The sequence below is a fragment of the Mirounga angustirostris genome, unplaced genomic scaffold, assembly GCF_029215605.1.
Source record: "Mirounga angustirostris isolate CCGP_5_RB_7025 unplaced genomic scaffold, mMirAng1.0.hap1 SCAF_10, whole genome shotgun sequence".
NCBI lineage: Eukaryota > Metazoa > Chordata > Mammalia > Carnivora > Phocidae > Mirounga > Mirounga angustirostris.
Genome location: NW_026991718.1, coordinates 128,411,301 through 128,425,074, shown reverse-complemented (window position 1 = coordinate 128,425,074; position 13,774 = coordinate 128,411,301). Strand labels below are relative to the sequence as shown.

At 50.4% G+C, this 13,774-nt stretch overlaps 1 protein-coding gene across 2 annotated transcripts in view; it reads left to right on the top strand.

Moving 5' to 3' along the window:
- Positions 1–721: 721 nt before the first annotated feature.
- Positions 722–13,774, top strand: part of NFATC2 (nuclear factor of activated T cells 2) — a 158,157-nt gene continuing 145,104 nt past the window's right edge. The window contains exon 1 of one of the 2 annotated variants that reach the window (XM_064573361.1): positions 722–1,087. In XM_064573361.1, coding sequence (XP_064429431.1) covers positions 1,018–1,087 — 70 coding nt within the window. In that variant the 5' untranslated portion in view covers positions 722–1,017. The remainder of the gene's footprint in view (positions 1,088–13,774) is intronic. The other variant, XM_064573363.1, reaches the window with a different exon arrangement.

Genomic DNA, 13,774 nt, shown 5'->3' with positions numbered 1-13,774 from the left:
ATGAATCTAAAAATAAACTCTTCAAGAAAAAAAAATCTTGGAGTTGGAGAGTTGACACAAGGCACCCTTATTTATTTCTTTTCCCTCCTCCCCCCTGCTCCCCTCCCTTTTCTCCTCCCCTCCCTCCTCCCCACCATCCCCGAAGACAAAAAAATTGGGGCAGCCAGAGAGGCCCCAGGGACCTCCAAGGGCCCCTGGGTCAGTGTCCAGGGGCCTTGAGCACCTGGGCTGTGGGTTATGAGCCCCGGGCAGCTCGCTCCGGGAGAGGCCTGCTTGCAAAACGGGGGGCCTGGGAGTCGTGGGGGGCACGGTTTGCTAAGAGCTGCGGCGGCCTAGGGAAGGCGGTGGCCGGGCCATCCTTGCAGAGGGCCGCGGGGCTCCTGCAAGCCCCCACCCCTTGTCCTCGCCGCTGCCCGCCCCTGCTCCCTCTCCCCGACTTTTCTCCCGAACAATCAGGGACTTGTGCTGGCGGCCGAGGGAGCCACGGAGCTGGCTGGCCGCGGAGGAGGCGACGTCATGGATTCCTGAGTGTGAAGTTTGCAGGAAAGCCCTTAGTTTTGGAGATGGCCGGGATCCAGCGGTTTCCATGGCGCTGGATAAACAGGAGGAAACAGTGAGGGAATCCCGTTATTTTACTGCATTGAAAGCCTATAAACACGGAGCGCGGGGAAGGAAGTCGCGTTCCCTCTCGAGTAAGCCCGAGCGCCCAGCCGCGCCGGGAGCGGGAGCGGGAGGTGGGAGCCGGGAGCCGGGAGCCGGGAGCCGGAGCCCGAGCCCGAGCCCGAGCCGGGAGCCGGGAGCCCGAGCCGGAGCCCGAGCCGGGAGCCGGGAGCCGGGAGCCGGGAGCCGGGAGCCGGGAGCCGGGAGCCGGGAGCCCGAGCCCGGAGGCGGCAGGCGCGCAGCTCCCGGGCCGCTCGCAGGCTCCTGGGCCGGGGCAGCCCGGCGAGCATGCTTTAGGGAGGACGGCCCCCGCGGCTCTCCCTCTCCCACGGCGCGCCGAGCCCCCATCCCCTCCAGATGCAGAGAGAGGCTGCGTTCAGACCGGGGCACTGCCATCCCCTCCGCATCATGGGGTCTGTGGACCAAGGTAAGCGACTCGCCTTCTCGTTCCGTCTTTTCGTCCCCCCGCGTCCCAGCCCTGTCCCTCCTGCTCCTTTCGGGCAGCGCTTTGAGCTCCTGGCTGAGGTCGCGGGGAGGCCCGGCGACTGCGGTCTCCTAGGCGCGCAGGTAGAGGGGCAGGAGGAGAGGGGCCTTGGTCCTGGCCAAGGAGGGGAGACCCGGGCAGCCGGCTTGAGGCCACGTTGCGGGGGCAGTAAGGCGTCCCCAGGCGGGATTCCCTGGGCAGCTCTGTCATAAGGACTGTCCCCTCCGTGGCACAGTGGGAGAGATTCGCGCTACTAACCGCTGGCTGCTTAACCCTTCCAGCCCTGGGCTTCTGACAGCAGATGCCATTCCGCTGCATCATCATCATCATCATCATCATCATTTAGCTTTTTTTCTTCTTTTAGGAGAACACGCTTGACATTTGACTGTATAATAGATATAGTGATGAGGATTTTGCTTTTTAACAGAGCAGCAGATACCCGGGGACATTTAAACAACTTTCTTTCCCCCTTTTTGATGTGCCTGTTGGATACGGTCCTCCGCCCCCCCCCCTTTTAATTGCAATGTACCATCAGTTTGTTTGGCGATCTGATTACACTCTGCTTTCCGCGTTTCTGTCTTCCCCCCTCCTCTTGGAGTTCACCCTGGAATCATACTATTTGGATCTTACGGGAGGGGCTTAACGTATGAGAATATGATATGAAAATAACCATCTGGTTGGGATCGCGGAGGGCTTTAGGCTGCACGCTAATGAAGCGGGCTTTAAGAGCGGGAACCAGGCAATGTGATGCGTTTTTCAGAGGCCAGCCCCGCGTGCAGCGGGGGGCACTGCCCAGCCGGCAGGACTGCAAGAGTTAAGTGAAATAAATATGCGTAGGAGGAGTTAGCCTCGTGTCATAAAATCGGAGTTGAATGTAGGTTTTGTGCTCTGTGTGGCTGATTAAAGTTCTGGGGGAAAAGAAATGACAATTTCAGTAAATAAACCTGAAGGGCTTTTTTTTTTTTTTAAACCCAAATGAGGCCAAATGCCTTGGGTTAGGTAAATGGTGTGCTTTGCCACAGCGGACCTCAGTGGCGTACCTTTTTAGCTGAGTTGCACTTTTGAAAGCAAGACCCTGCCAATGCTTTGAACATTTTTATGGGTACCAGTTTATCCTGTCCTCTGCCAGTGGCCAAGCATATGACAGCCATGACCACAAGACATCACCAGCACGGCATCGTCTGTGAAAGCGATACCCTCAGCCAGCTGACAGATCCCTTATGGACACGAATTGGTTTTTACTGTCATACGTACCGGAAAATGGTGTTTGATGTTATGATGGTGGGGGTGGGAGTGGGGACAGACTAATGCCACATTTAGCTCTATCAGAAAGAGAGAGAGAAACAGAGAGCTTGGAGGAGAAATTGGGCTTCTGTTTCACTGTGTGATCTAACACAAGCCTCACATTTTATTGGGGTGGCTACACCTCTGCTCTGGGTTTATGAACTTGCTGCTCTCCCCAGGTTTTGAAGTATGTGTATTTTGGGTGTGCACGTGCATTGCCTTCCCTCCCCGGCCCAAGCTCATGTGTGCAGGGATTGTGAGTATGTGCGTGCCAGGGTGTGTGTATGCATGTGGGAGACAGGGTACCACATTGTTCCCGGCAAACCACACTTGGCATGCCAAGGCAGCTGGGCACCAGAATACAATTCCAGGCGTCAGAGACAACCGACATGAGGGCTTCAGCCGTGTCTTGCATCGGGGTCTCCTGAGGGAACAACCGAATGGCCCTTGAAACTCATATACCGCCATGAGCCTAGGAACAGACCTGAAGTGTGCATGCAGATGGGCGGGGCAGCAATAGTGAATAGAAATATTTGCATGGTAAGAAAATACTGACCTTGCTGTGCAGCTCCAGGTCAAGGTCCTGGGAAAGACTGAAGAGCTGAAAGAGGTGTGTTCAGTTTTATCTGAAGGGGGATGATGGAAAGTATTTTAGGAATAAACAAACCCAGGATGAGCTCTGCTCACTCCCAGACCCAAACTCCCAGTCTTCTGCTTGGATTAGAATTCCTGCTTGGCCGCATTGCAACTGTGTGATCTTGGGCAAGTGACTTAACCTCTCTGTGCCTCGGTTTCTACATCTGTGAAATGGGGCCAATAATAATGTCTCCCTTATAAGTTGCTGTGAGATTCAGTGAGGTAACACAGGTAAGGCCCCTACTATGGGGTCATGCTCGCAAGTCAGCACTTGGTCAACTTGGTTAAAGATGCAAAACAACAACCCGGTGACATAGACACGGGATTTCACAGCAAAAATTCTTTGAAGGGATGCGGTGCTTTAAATCTCTCAAGGTGCTCTTTTAATAATATATTTTTTTAAGATTTTATTTATTTATTTGAGAGAGAGAGAATGAGAGACAGAGAGCATGAGAGGGAGGAGGGTCAGAGGGAGAAGCAGACTCCCCGCTGAGCAGGGAGCCCGATGCGGGACTCGATCCCAGGACTCCAGGATCATGACCTGAGCCGAAGGCAGTCGCTTAACCAACTGAGCCACCAGGATCATGACCTGAGCTGAACGCAGTCGCTTAACCAACTGAGCCACCCAGGCGCCCCAAGGTGCTCTTTTAACTTATTGGAGCTTCCCAGTGGCACAGATTGGGCTAAGATCATGGCTTCTAAAGCCTGTTTCCTCAGCTGCACCAGGGAATAACGATGGTGGGGACCTCGGGGGGGTTGTCATGAGCGTCCCATGAAATCGTGCGCACGAAACCCTCACCTCTGTGCTGAACATGAGGTAAACACACACTAAAGGTTATTATTGCCTGACAGTTGAGGACCAAGAGAGCTACTTTGTCTGAGGTCACACAGCAGGTTAGCAGCACAATGCCTGGCGCACGTACGTGCGTGGTAAGTACAATTATCGTCTCCTTCACGGAGGAGGGGAGTGAAGCCCAGAGAGGTGCAGTAACTGGCCAACCGTTACCCAACAGGGAAGTGGAGGAGCCATAATTTGAATCCAGCCTCTTGACCATATGCTCTGTTGCCTCTGGAACTCATTCATATTATCCCAGTTCTTCATAACACCGTTTGACAGATGAGGGAGCGGAGGCAGACCGGACCCTGGTCCTGGGTTCTTTTTGCAGTACCGTGTTGTTCCCTGACATATCCTGGAAGGGAAAGAGAGCAGTGTGGGAGGAGGTGAAGGGTACAAGCATCGTCAGTAGAGTCAGGGAGACTGAGGCAGCAGCTGATTTTTTTTTTTTCAGTTGTAGGGTGAACGGGGGGGCTTCTTGCCTTGCCTCAGGGGAACGAAGGTGTGATGTGTCCACGTCCAGTAGAGGAAGAACAGTCCCCAGGCAGCCAGGAGGCTCTTAAGCCAGCACTGCCTTCTGCCTGCATGGTCAGAGACCCTTCCAAGGGCCCCTCCGCCTGGCTAAGCCCTTCTGTCAATCCCCCTCAGCCCACCTCCAGCAAGGCCTTCAGGTCTCTCCTTCCTTCCCTAGAACTTCAGAGAGAAACACTCATTTTATTGCAACTACCTTTATTGCAAACGTTCCTTAATTGGGTCGTACACCCCTTTAGGACAGGGCCAGGTCTATTTCTGTGTCTATGATGGGGCCCAGGACACTTCTACACTGGAGAAGCCAATAGCTTGAGATCTGAGTGATCTGAGTTCAAATTTTGGCTCTGCCACTTGCTAGCTGCATGACCTTAGGCAGGTAACTTACTTCACTTTCCTGTGTCTCAACTACTCCACGGATAAAAGGATGACCGTCATAATATGTGGAGTAATAGTTAATAACTGAGCATCAACCAATCAGAACAGCAGGGGCAGGGTCCCAACAGACTCCCCTGCTGGCCCAGGTTTTAACCCTTTGTTTGCTGAATGGCGGGGAAGGTCCCAAGACAGCAGAGATCCTTAGAGGGGATGACGGCAATGATTTATTAATCTTTGGAGAGTTTCAATCTTTTAATAAACAATATGACCCTCAAAGTACCCCCTTCATAAATAATTGCTGTCATTATTACTGTATTATTCGTTAGTTCAATATTTACCCTACACCCCGCCCCCCCCCCCGCCCCCGCCAAATCCAAACTAAAAAGCCAGTTACCAAGTGCTTTCTCTTGCATTTTCGCCTTGGATCAATCTCCCTGACTACTAATGTGAGTGATGGAGTATTTCACATCTCGCCCGGAAGAAGCCAGGCAGGTTTCTATTTTTGTTCCTTTGTTAGAACAGGGATGTGAGTCTCTGACCGCCCAGACTGGATTGGAGGCCCCCGCCCTGTGCTACCCCATCCTGTGCTGGTCTCACTGGGGGTAACTGGCCATGCTTCATCTGTGTCTTCTTTCAGACTTCAACTCCAGGAAGCAGAAACCACAGCTGTCTTGTTCACTCCTGTGGCCCCAGGGCCTTGAACAATACCTGGCACTTAGTAGGTGCTCAGTAATTTGTGTTTAATGGCTGGACAGATGGATGAATGGATGACGCACAGTGAGGGGGGTAATGTGATCTGCTAAGGCCACAGAACTAAGACTTAAACTCGGGAGCACTGTGCCTGCTTTTTGGCTCACTCTCTTTGTTCTCTTTTTCACAATGACGGTGGCCTTTGACTTCCACGTTTTCCCACCAAAGGCTAGAGACCTAAACAGGATTCTTCCTGGGCCATCCAACAGGCACATGCTTTCATGCTGTTGTCTGCAAAGAATCGGCCCCAAAGACCACCACTTCTGGACTGCCAACTACGTGCCAGGCACCATCCTATGGCTCTCCCATGTGCCACCTCATTAACCTCACACCAGCCTGACAGCTACCATGCCCATCTCGCACAAGGAAGCACAGTCACCCCCCAGGGTAACACGGCTAAGTCACAGAGCTTGGACGCAACCCGCTCTGCCCTGTCGCTCCCTGTTAAGCTGATGATCATAACAACAAGGGGCTGTGTTTTCTCTTTCCTGCACATTCTGTATGGCCAAGCCCTTTCCCCATATTATCTCGGTGGCTTCTCACAAAACCCCCAAGAGGCTGGTATAGAATATGATCCCCGTTTAGAGATGAGGAAACCGAGCTGGGGATGGTCAAGGCATTTCGAGGGCAGGCCCAGACCCAAGCTTGGCATTTCAGGGCCCCACGGTCTTGTGTCCCCTGCTTCCGGCCGCAGGAGCACACAGCAAGATGGTGAGCGGGAGAGGGGGGCTGTGGTGCCTAAAGGACCCCGCCCTCCACATCATGCGGAGCAGGGGGCTGTGGGCGGGGGTCTTCTCCTTCCTTCTGCTTTAACTCTCTGGGCTACTCAGTAACTTCAGGCAGCTCCCCTTCCCACCCTTTCTGGTTCTCTCCAGCACAGTGGGGCTGTCCAGGGGTCCATGTCCTCAAGGCCTCTCTTGGAGGCTGGAGCTCTCTTTGGTGACTGGCGCTGCTGCTGGGGGAGTCAGACCCACTCCGCTCCTCCGCACACACGCCCTTCGGGCCTTCCCTCAGCCTGAGCCAGCCTCACTACGCCTTTCCTCACGGCCCGCCTCATTCTCACCCCCGCTTAGGGGCTCCCTTGACCATTTCATTCATTTTCATCAACAGTTTTAGAGCCCTTAGGGAAAGGGCAGTGACTGAGACAGAGCATGAGGCAAACACCAAGCAAGTGAGCCCGGGAACATCCAAGATAGTTTCAAATGGAGTCAAATGCTAAAGACTCAATAGGAGCACAGAGTTGTGAATGGCCTGGTGTATGCACATATGCGTGCGTGTGCATGTGCATGCGTGTGCGTGTGAGTGCATGTGCATGTGTGTGCATGCATGTGCGCGCAGGCATATGTGTGTGTGTGGTAGGGTGTGCATGTTTGCATATGTGTATCCATGCATGTGTTTGTGTATGTGTGTATGTATATGTGTGCATGTGTATGTGCATATGCGTGCATACATGTGTGTATGTGTGTGTGCAAGTGTATGTGTACATGTGTGGGTGTATGAGTGTATGCACGCAGGAGTTACACACGAATATGTGTATGTATGTGCATATATGTGCCTGCATGTGTATATGGGTATGCATGTATATTTGTGTGCGTGCATGCATATGTGTGTACAGGTATGGCTGTATGTGTGTATATGTGTGTGCATGTGTATGTGCGTGCATGCTTGCATGTATACTGTACACATGTATATTTGCATATGTATATGCATGTATGTGTATATTGTGTATATGCGTGTGAGTGTATGTGTGCATGCGTGTATGTGTGTGCATGTGTGTATGCATGTGTATGTGTGCATGTGTGCACGTGTATGTGCATGTGTATGACTGTATGTATATGTGTGTGCATGTGTATTTGTGTATGTACATGCATGTACGTTGTATATACGTGTGTGCGTGCATGTGCGCATGCGTGTATGTGTGTGTATGTGTGAGTGTGTGTATGCATGTATATGTGCCTGCGTGTGTGTGTGCATGCATGTGTGGTGGGTGGGAATATTCGTTTCCTATGGCTGCCATCACAAGTTACCACAAACTGGGTGGCTTAAAACAACAGAAATCTACTCTCTCACATTTTTGGAGACTAACAGTTTGAAATCAAGGGGTCAACAGGGCCATGATCTCTCCGAAGGATCTAGGGGAGGATCCTTTCCCATTCCTTTCAGCTTCTAGCGGCTCCTGGCAATCCTTGTAGATGCATCCCTCCGGTCTCTGTATCTGCTCTCACGTGGCCGCCTGCCTTGTGTGTATGTGTGTCCTCTCTTCTTCCCATAAGGATACCAGTCACTGGATTCCAGCCTTTAGCTCTAATGAGCTCATCCTAACCTGATGACATCTGCAAAGGCCCTATTTCCGAATAAGATCACATTTGCAGGTACCTGGGGTTAGGAATTGAATATATTTTTGGGAAAAGACACAATTTAACCCACACAGTAGGGATTGCTGATTCAGACTGAATGCCCCCCTTCCTCTTTAAAGAGATGTCTTCTTCACTGCCCTCTGAATGTCTGGGGGAAGAGCATCCAGGCAGAAGGAGGAGGCCCCGAGGAGAGAGATGTGCTTGGAACATTCAGGGAACAGCAAGAAAGCCTGTATGGCTGGAGGCTGGAACCCAAAGGTGGAGGGGAGCACGACAGAAGATGAAATCAGGGAGGCAAGCCAGGGCGGGAGCAGTCTGAAATTCATTCTCAGGGTAATGGGGAGACACTAGGGGAATTTTAAGTGCACAGGGTGTGGTCTCGTTAATCTTTTCAAAGGATCATACTGACCATTAAGTGGAGAACAGCCTCTAGCTGGTAAGAGTAGGTGCTCAGAATGCAGATGGGTGCCCATTTCGGTGGCCTGGGTGGGAGATGGTGGTGGCTGGGACCAGCACAGGGCAGAGGAGGTGGGGAGAGGTGGTTTCCAGTCCACAGAGTGCTCTCCTTTGTGGTTCTCACACTACGTTCTCTGGAGCCCTGGGGTCCTGCAGGAATGGTCCATGCCTTTGGCCCCGGGGGTAGATGCCGTTAATTTTGTGAACAATACGAACCACTTTAGACACATCTTCCTCTTGGCCCAGCCTAGATGCCCCACGTGGGCCCCTCCTTCACCCTCTGCTATCATTGGGAATCACAAGACATTTTTCAGCGTTTCATCTTGGTCCAAAATGTCCCTTAGCAAATCCGCCCTTAGCTAATAAGCAAAGAACAGTGTGACTCAGTAATGAGTATCAGACTTGTGTGGGACAAAAGCATTTCCGTGGTGGCATCTGTGACTTTAGAAGTAACATCACGACCCACTCTGTGCCTAGTTTCCTTAACTGAAACGTGGATAATAATAATCCTTATGCATGGCAGGGTGGGGGGCGGTGCTTGGAGGTATAAAGATCCTGTCTGTGACGCTCTCAGCGTAGAGAAAGCGGTCAGTTCATGCTAGTTGCCACTTCATTTATTGTTTTAAATTCAAGTTAGTACTTTCCTTCAGCCTCACAACCTTCAAGTCTGTCCATTGTCCACCAAATCTCTAGGGTCTTTTCTGTAGGTTCTGGGTGGCCTACTTCAGTCGCTGAACCAGTAAGCCCAGTGGTGTGTGTGGAGGTTCCACTGGGGGCAAGGCACCAACTAGATGTTATGGAGAAAATCCAAGATATAAAAACACCCGCTTGTTTGCATTTGAAAGATCAAGATTTTTCTTTTTGTATACTCGGGGAGACCCAATCATATGGGAAGCCATGTACATGGCTAAGTAACTAAAGGTTTAAGTGAAATCTAGTGATGGTTTTGACACAGGAATGCAAGAGAGACAGACGCCATGTGGTTTTATTGGGGGGCCAGGGTGTGGTCGTGCCGAAGGGCAGCAGGGTCGTGCCGGAGAGTCGCTGTGAGGTCCCTGAAGTCAGCTTGCTGTCCTCCTCACTCCCTGACTTCAAAGAGTGCAAAGTCAACACGGATGTTCCAGTCTGTGAAGACTATAGCAGGGGAGAGAATGGAGATGTGAAATGCAATACTGGGGGGCAGAGGCATCTAGGCGGATGGCCTGGGTGACAGGGGGGAGAAGGCAGATGGTTGAGAATGGTTGTGGGGGTGGGCAGAGACTAACCAACCCTTCATCCCCTAACTAGCCAACCGGCCGTGTCTGCCCGTAAGGCTCTGCTTCAGTAGATGAAGCTTCCCAGGCAGAGCGATGGCGGCTCCTCATGCTTAATCAAAGGCAAGTGCAGTGGTTTAGGAGGAAGGTGAGTTTGCCGACATGCTCCCCTGCTAAGGATCAGTTTCAGGAGGCAGAGGGGAATGTGCTATAAAGCAAGGAATGAAAAGGAGAAACGTTGGGGCGCCTGGGTGGCTCAGTTGGTTAAGCGACTGCCTTCGGCTCAGGTCATGATCCTGGAGTCCCGGGATCGAGTCCCGCATCGGGCTCCCTGCTCGGCAGGGGGTCTGCTTCTCCCTCTCACCCTCCCCCCTCTCATGCTCTCTCTGTCTCTCATTCTCTCTCAAATAAATAAATAAAATCTTTAAAAAAAAAAAAAAGAAAAGGAGAAACGCAAGCAGGACATGCTGGGTGAGCAGGGACCAGGCAGGACGAGTCAAGAGCCTGGAAGCCAGGGTCTCACGCTCACATGCTCACGAGGACACGGGCCCGCTGGGTGGTGGCCTGAGAGCAACAGAAGCATCTGAAGGGAGGAGCTCCTACTCTGCTCCAGCCGACTGGTCCACGTGGAACTATGGACCTACTATGGCCAGATCTTCCGGGTTTTTAGGAGATACTGGAAATTGGGATTTTTATGTAAAATATCCAATTTATTTTCTTTTAAAGATTTTATTTATTTATTTGACAGAAAGAGAGAGAGAGCAAACACAAGCAGGGGGAGCAGCAGAGGGAGAGGGAGCCGCAGGTTCGATCCCAAGACCCTGGGATCATGACCTGAGCCGAAGGCAGATGCTTAACTGACTAAGCCACCCAGGCGCCCCCAAATCTCCCAATTTAAAAATGTTAGTTTGGATTTAAAAAAACGCCCACGCAGGCCAAACACAATGGGCCTGCACGATGGGTTTGGCTGAGCTCTACGGCAAACCTGTGATTTCTGCTGCTGTCAGATGGAGCATCTTCGCACATTCCACACCTGGATTCAGGTTCGGGCTTTTAGGAGAACTCTCTTGGAGTCCTCACGGTCAGCGTCTGCACGGGAGGCAGCTGGCTTCAACCCACTGCCTTTTGCAGCAATCCCCTCCTGGAGAATTGTTTTCTCACGGCAGAGAAGTCCTGTGCAGGCTTTAAAAGACCCTGTGGGTGTCAGATTGGAGTAAAAGTCAGCTCTCGAACTGTCTTGTTTCCCCGATTCATAAGGAGCTCATTCCTGAGAATGGCTTTGGTGGGAAGGCAGAATAGAAGGGAACGCCAAAAGACTCCGTAATCGAGATGAGTAATATTTTAATGTAGTATTTTAAAAATCAAAATTAATGTCAAAAATCCATGCTGAACCAAAAATAAAAGTAAGAATTTTAAATAAAGACAGGATCAGTATTCCTCATTTTTCCTTTTTTTTTTTTTAAGATTTATTTATTTATTTATTTGAGACAGAGAGAATGAGAGAGAGAGAGCACATGAGAGGGTGGAGGGTCAGAGGGAGAAGCAGGTTCCCTGCTGAGCAGGGAGCCCGATGCGGGACTCGATCCCAGGACTCCAGGATCATGACCTGAGCCGAAGGCAGTCGCTTAACCAACTGAGCCACCCAGGCGCCCTCATTTTTCCTTTTTGCCTCAGGCTCCGGTGTGGCTCTGCACAGCCCTGTTACTACTCATTCTGTCTTTATTAGGATTGTCATAGTTTGTTCACCAAGGATCCTTTTTTTTTTTTTTTGCGCATTCGTTTTGATTTTTAAAAACATGTGATGGAAATATCATTTCATCGATTGCTGAGTTACTTGGCGCTCTCTTGAGTCTAGACTCATTTGCCTTATCTGCGTTCCAGGCCTGGAGGAATCAAATGCATCCATCTATAAATTATAATAGTAACATGTGGGGTGATTATCCCAGGATGTGCTGGAGTCGAGGTAGGATTGTTTCTGGAACCTGGTAAACAATGTTCCTGCTTTTTGGATCAGACTTAAAAATGTTTCAGTGCCTACATTTTATAATCAAGCTTTGATTACAGTGGGTGTTGTCAGCACGTGGAGTTTGTGATGAGAATTTGTGACTTATTCATTGTAGTCTGCCATCATGCCTTGGTGTGTCATTTGCGGGGCCCGGCACAAAGGGAAAGTGCAGCCCCGTGTTAAAAAATTAAGAATCTTATGACAGCAGAGCATTAAGTCAAGTGCGGGGTCCTTCTGAACACGGGGTCCTGTGTGACAGCCCAGGTTGTACACCCATGAAGATGGCCCGGAGGCCACTCGGGGAGCATTAAAGAATCCTTGAATATTAGAGCCAGAACGGGAGCTCAGGTATGACCAGTTCATCTCCCCATTTTACAGATGGAGAAACTGAGGCACAGAAAGGCCAGGTGACTTGCTTAAAGGTTGCAGAATGAGTTAGAGGAAGAACTTGGTTTGGATCCTGGGCTTCCCAGCTTGGGGATGTTTCATTTTCCACCACTAGGTCACCCCAACATTGGCCACACATTTGTGTTTTCACACCTGTGGGTACCATTGTCCTTCAGGGAGGTCAGTGGTTGGGGGGCAGTGGTGACTGGATTCAAATGTACCAGTCTTGTTATAATAACCCCAAGCACATATTTTCTATAACACAACATATATTCTAGAAGTATTTTTTCTCCTTCCTTTCTTTTCCTTTTTCTTTCTTTCTTTCTTTCTTTCTTTCTTTCTTTCTTTCTTTCTTTCTTTTCCTTTTTCTTTCTTTCTTTCTTTCTTTCTTTCTTTCTTTCTTTCTTTCTTTCTTTCTTTCTTTCTTTCTTCTTTCTTTTTCTTTCTTCTTTCTTTCTTTCATAAAAACATGTACAGGCAGAATTTCCCTAAAGCCACTGAGTCAGATGCAACATTTTTATATAAAAATGATTACAGGTATTGTAACCACGCTAGACGCTGGGTCATCAGTTGTGCAAAACACCAGATTTCAGGACATCCCTGATGAGTCCCAATAAACTGAGGAAAGTGGGGACCCAGGGGCTCCTCCTGGTACAAGCTCCCATTGGATTGATCTCTAAGGGGGAAGTTCCGTTCGGCACTGTTCCTTCATTCATTCCTTCAGCTGCCTTTTAGTGACTACCTGCCACAGGCTGGGTACTATTCTAGAATCTGAGGACATAGCCAGAGTGGCCGGACAGAAACACAAGATGCCCAGGTAACTCTGAATTTCAAACAATGAATCATTTTTAGCTTAAATGTGTCCCATATAATATATGGAACATACTTACACTAAAAAAAAATGTGTTGTTCGTCTAGACTCCAAATTTAACTGGGTGTCCTGTATTTTCATCTGCTAAATCTGACAACCCCAGATATACCAGTGATCAGAGCAGACACACAGCCTTGCCCCTGTGGGGCTTACATTCAAGTGAGAACAGGCAATCAACAGGTGAACAGATATACAGATGAGTACAATATACTGTAGAGATAAAGGCCGTGAGAACACAAAGCCGGCTGTGGGGACAGAGAAGGCTAGGGGGCGCTATTTTTATTGGGGTGGTCACGGAAGGCCTCTCTGAGGAGGTGACATTTGAGCTGAGGCATGAACAAAGTGAGGGGCTGACCAGGCAAATATCCATAGGAGCAGGAGGTGCAAAGGCCCTGAAGTGGGGCTGTGCTTGGCATTATCAAGGAGCGGGTGGATGAGCAGGATGGCAGAAGGGAGTAAGAGAAGGGGCAAATGGCGACAGATGGTAGTCAAAGAGAGCTGGGGCTGGAGGCAGCTTATCCAGGGCTTTGTAGGCTGATGTGTTTGTATTTAATTCTAAACTTAAGGGGAAGCCCCAGGAGGATTTATGGGATCCACATTTTGAGAGGTTGCTTGTGGCCACTCTGTGTAAAGGCAAAGTGGAAGTAGCAAGACCAGGGAGGAGGCGACTGCAGTTGTCTGGGGAAGTGGCTTGTTGGGGTGGGAGGCTGGTGAGAAACGGTTGGGTCTACGTTACATTTTGAGGATAGAGATGCCCAGATTTGCTGCGGGTTTGCCTGTGTGTGTGAGAAAACGAGACGGAACACGGACCATTCCTTGGATTTTGGTCAGAGAACTGGATGAATGGGGGCGGGGTTTGAGAGTTGAGCTGGGACTAGTGGGAGAAGAGA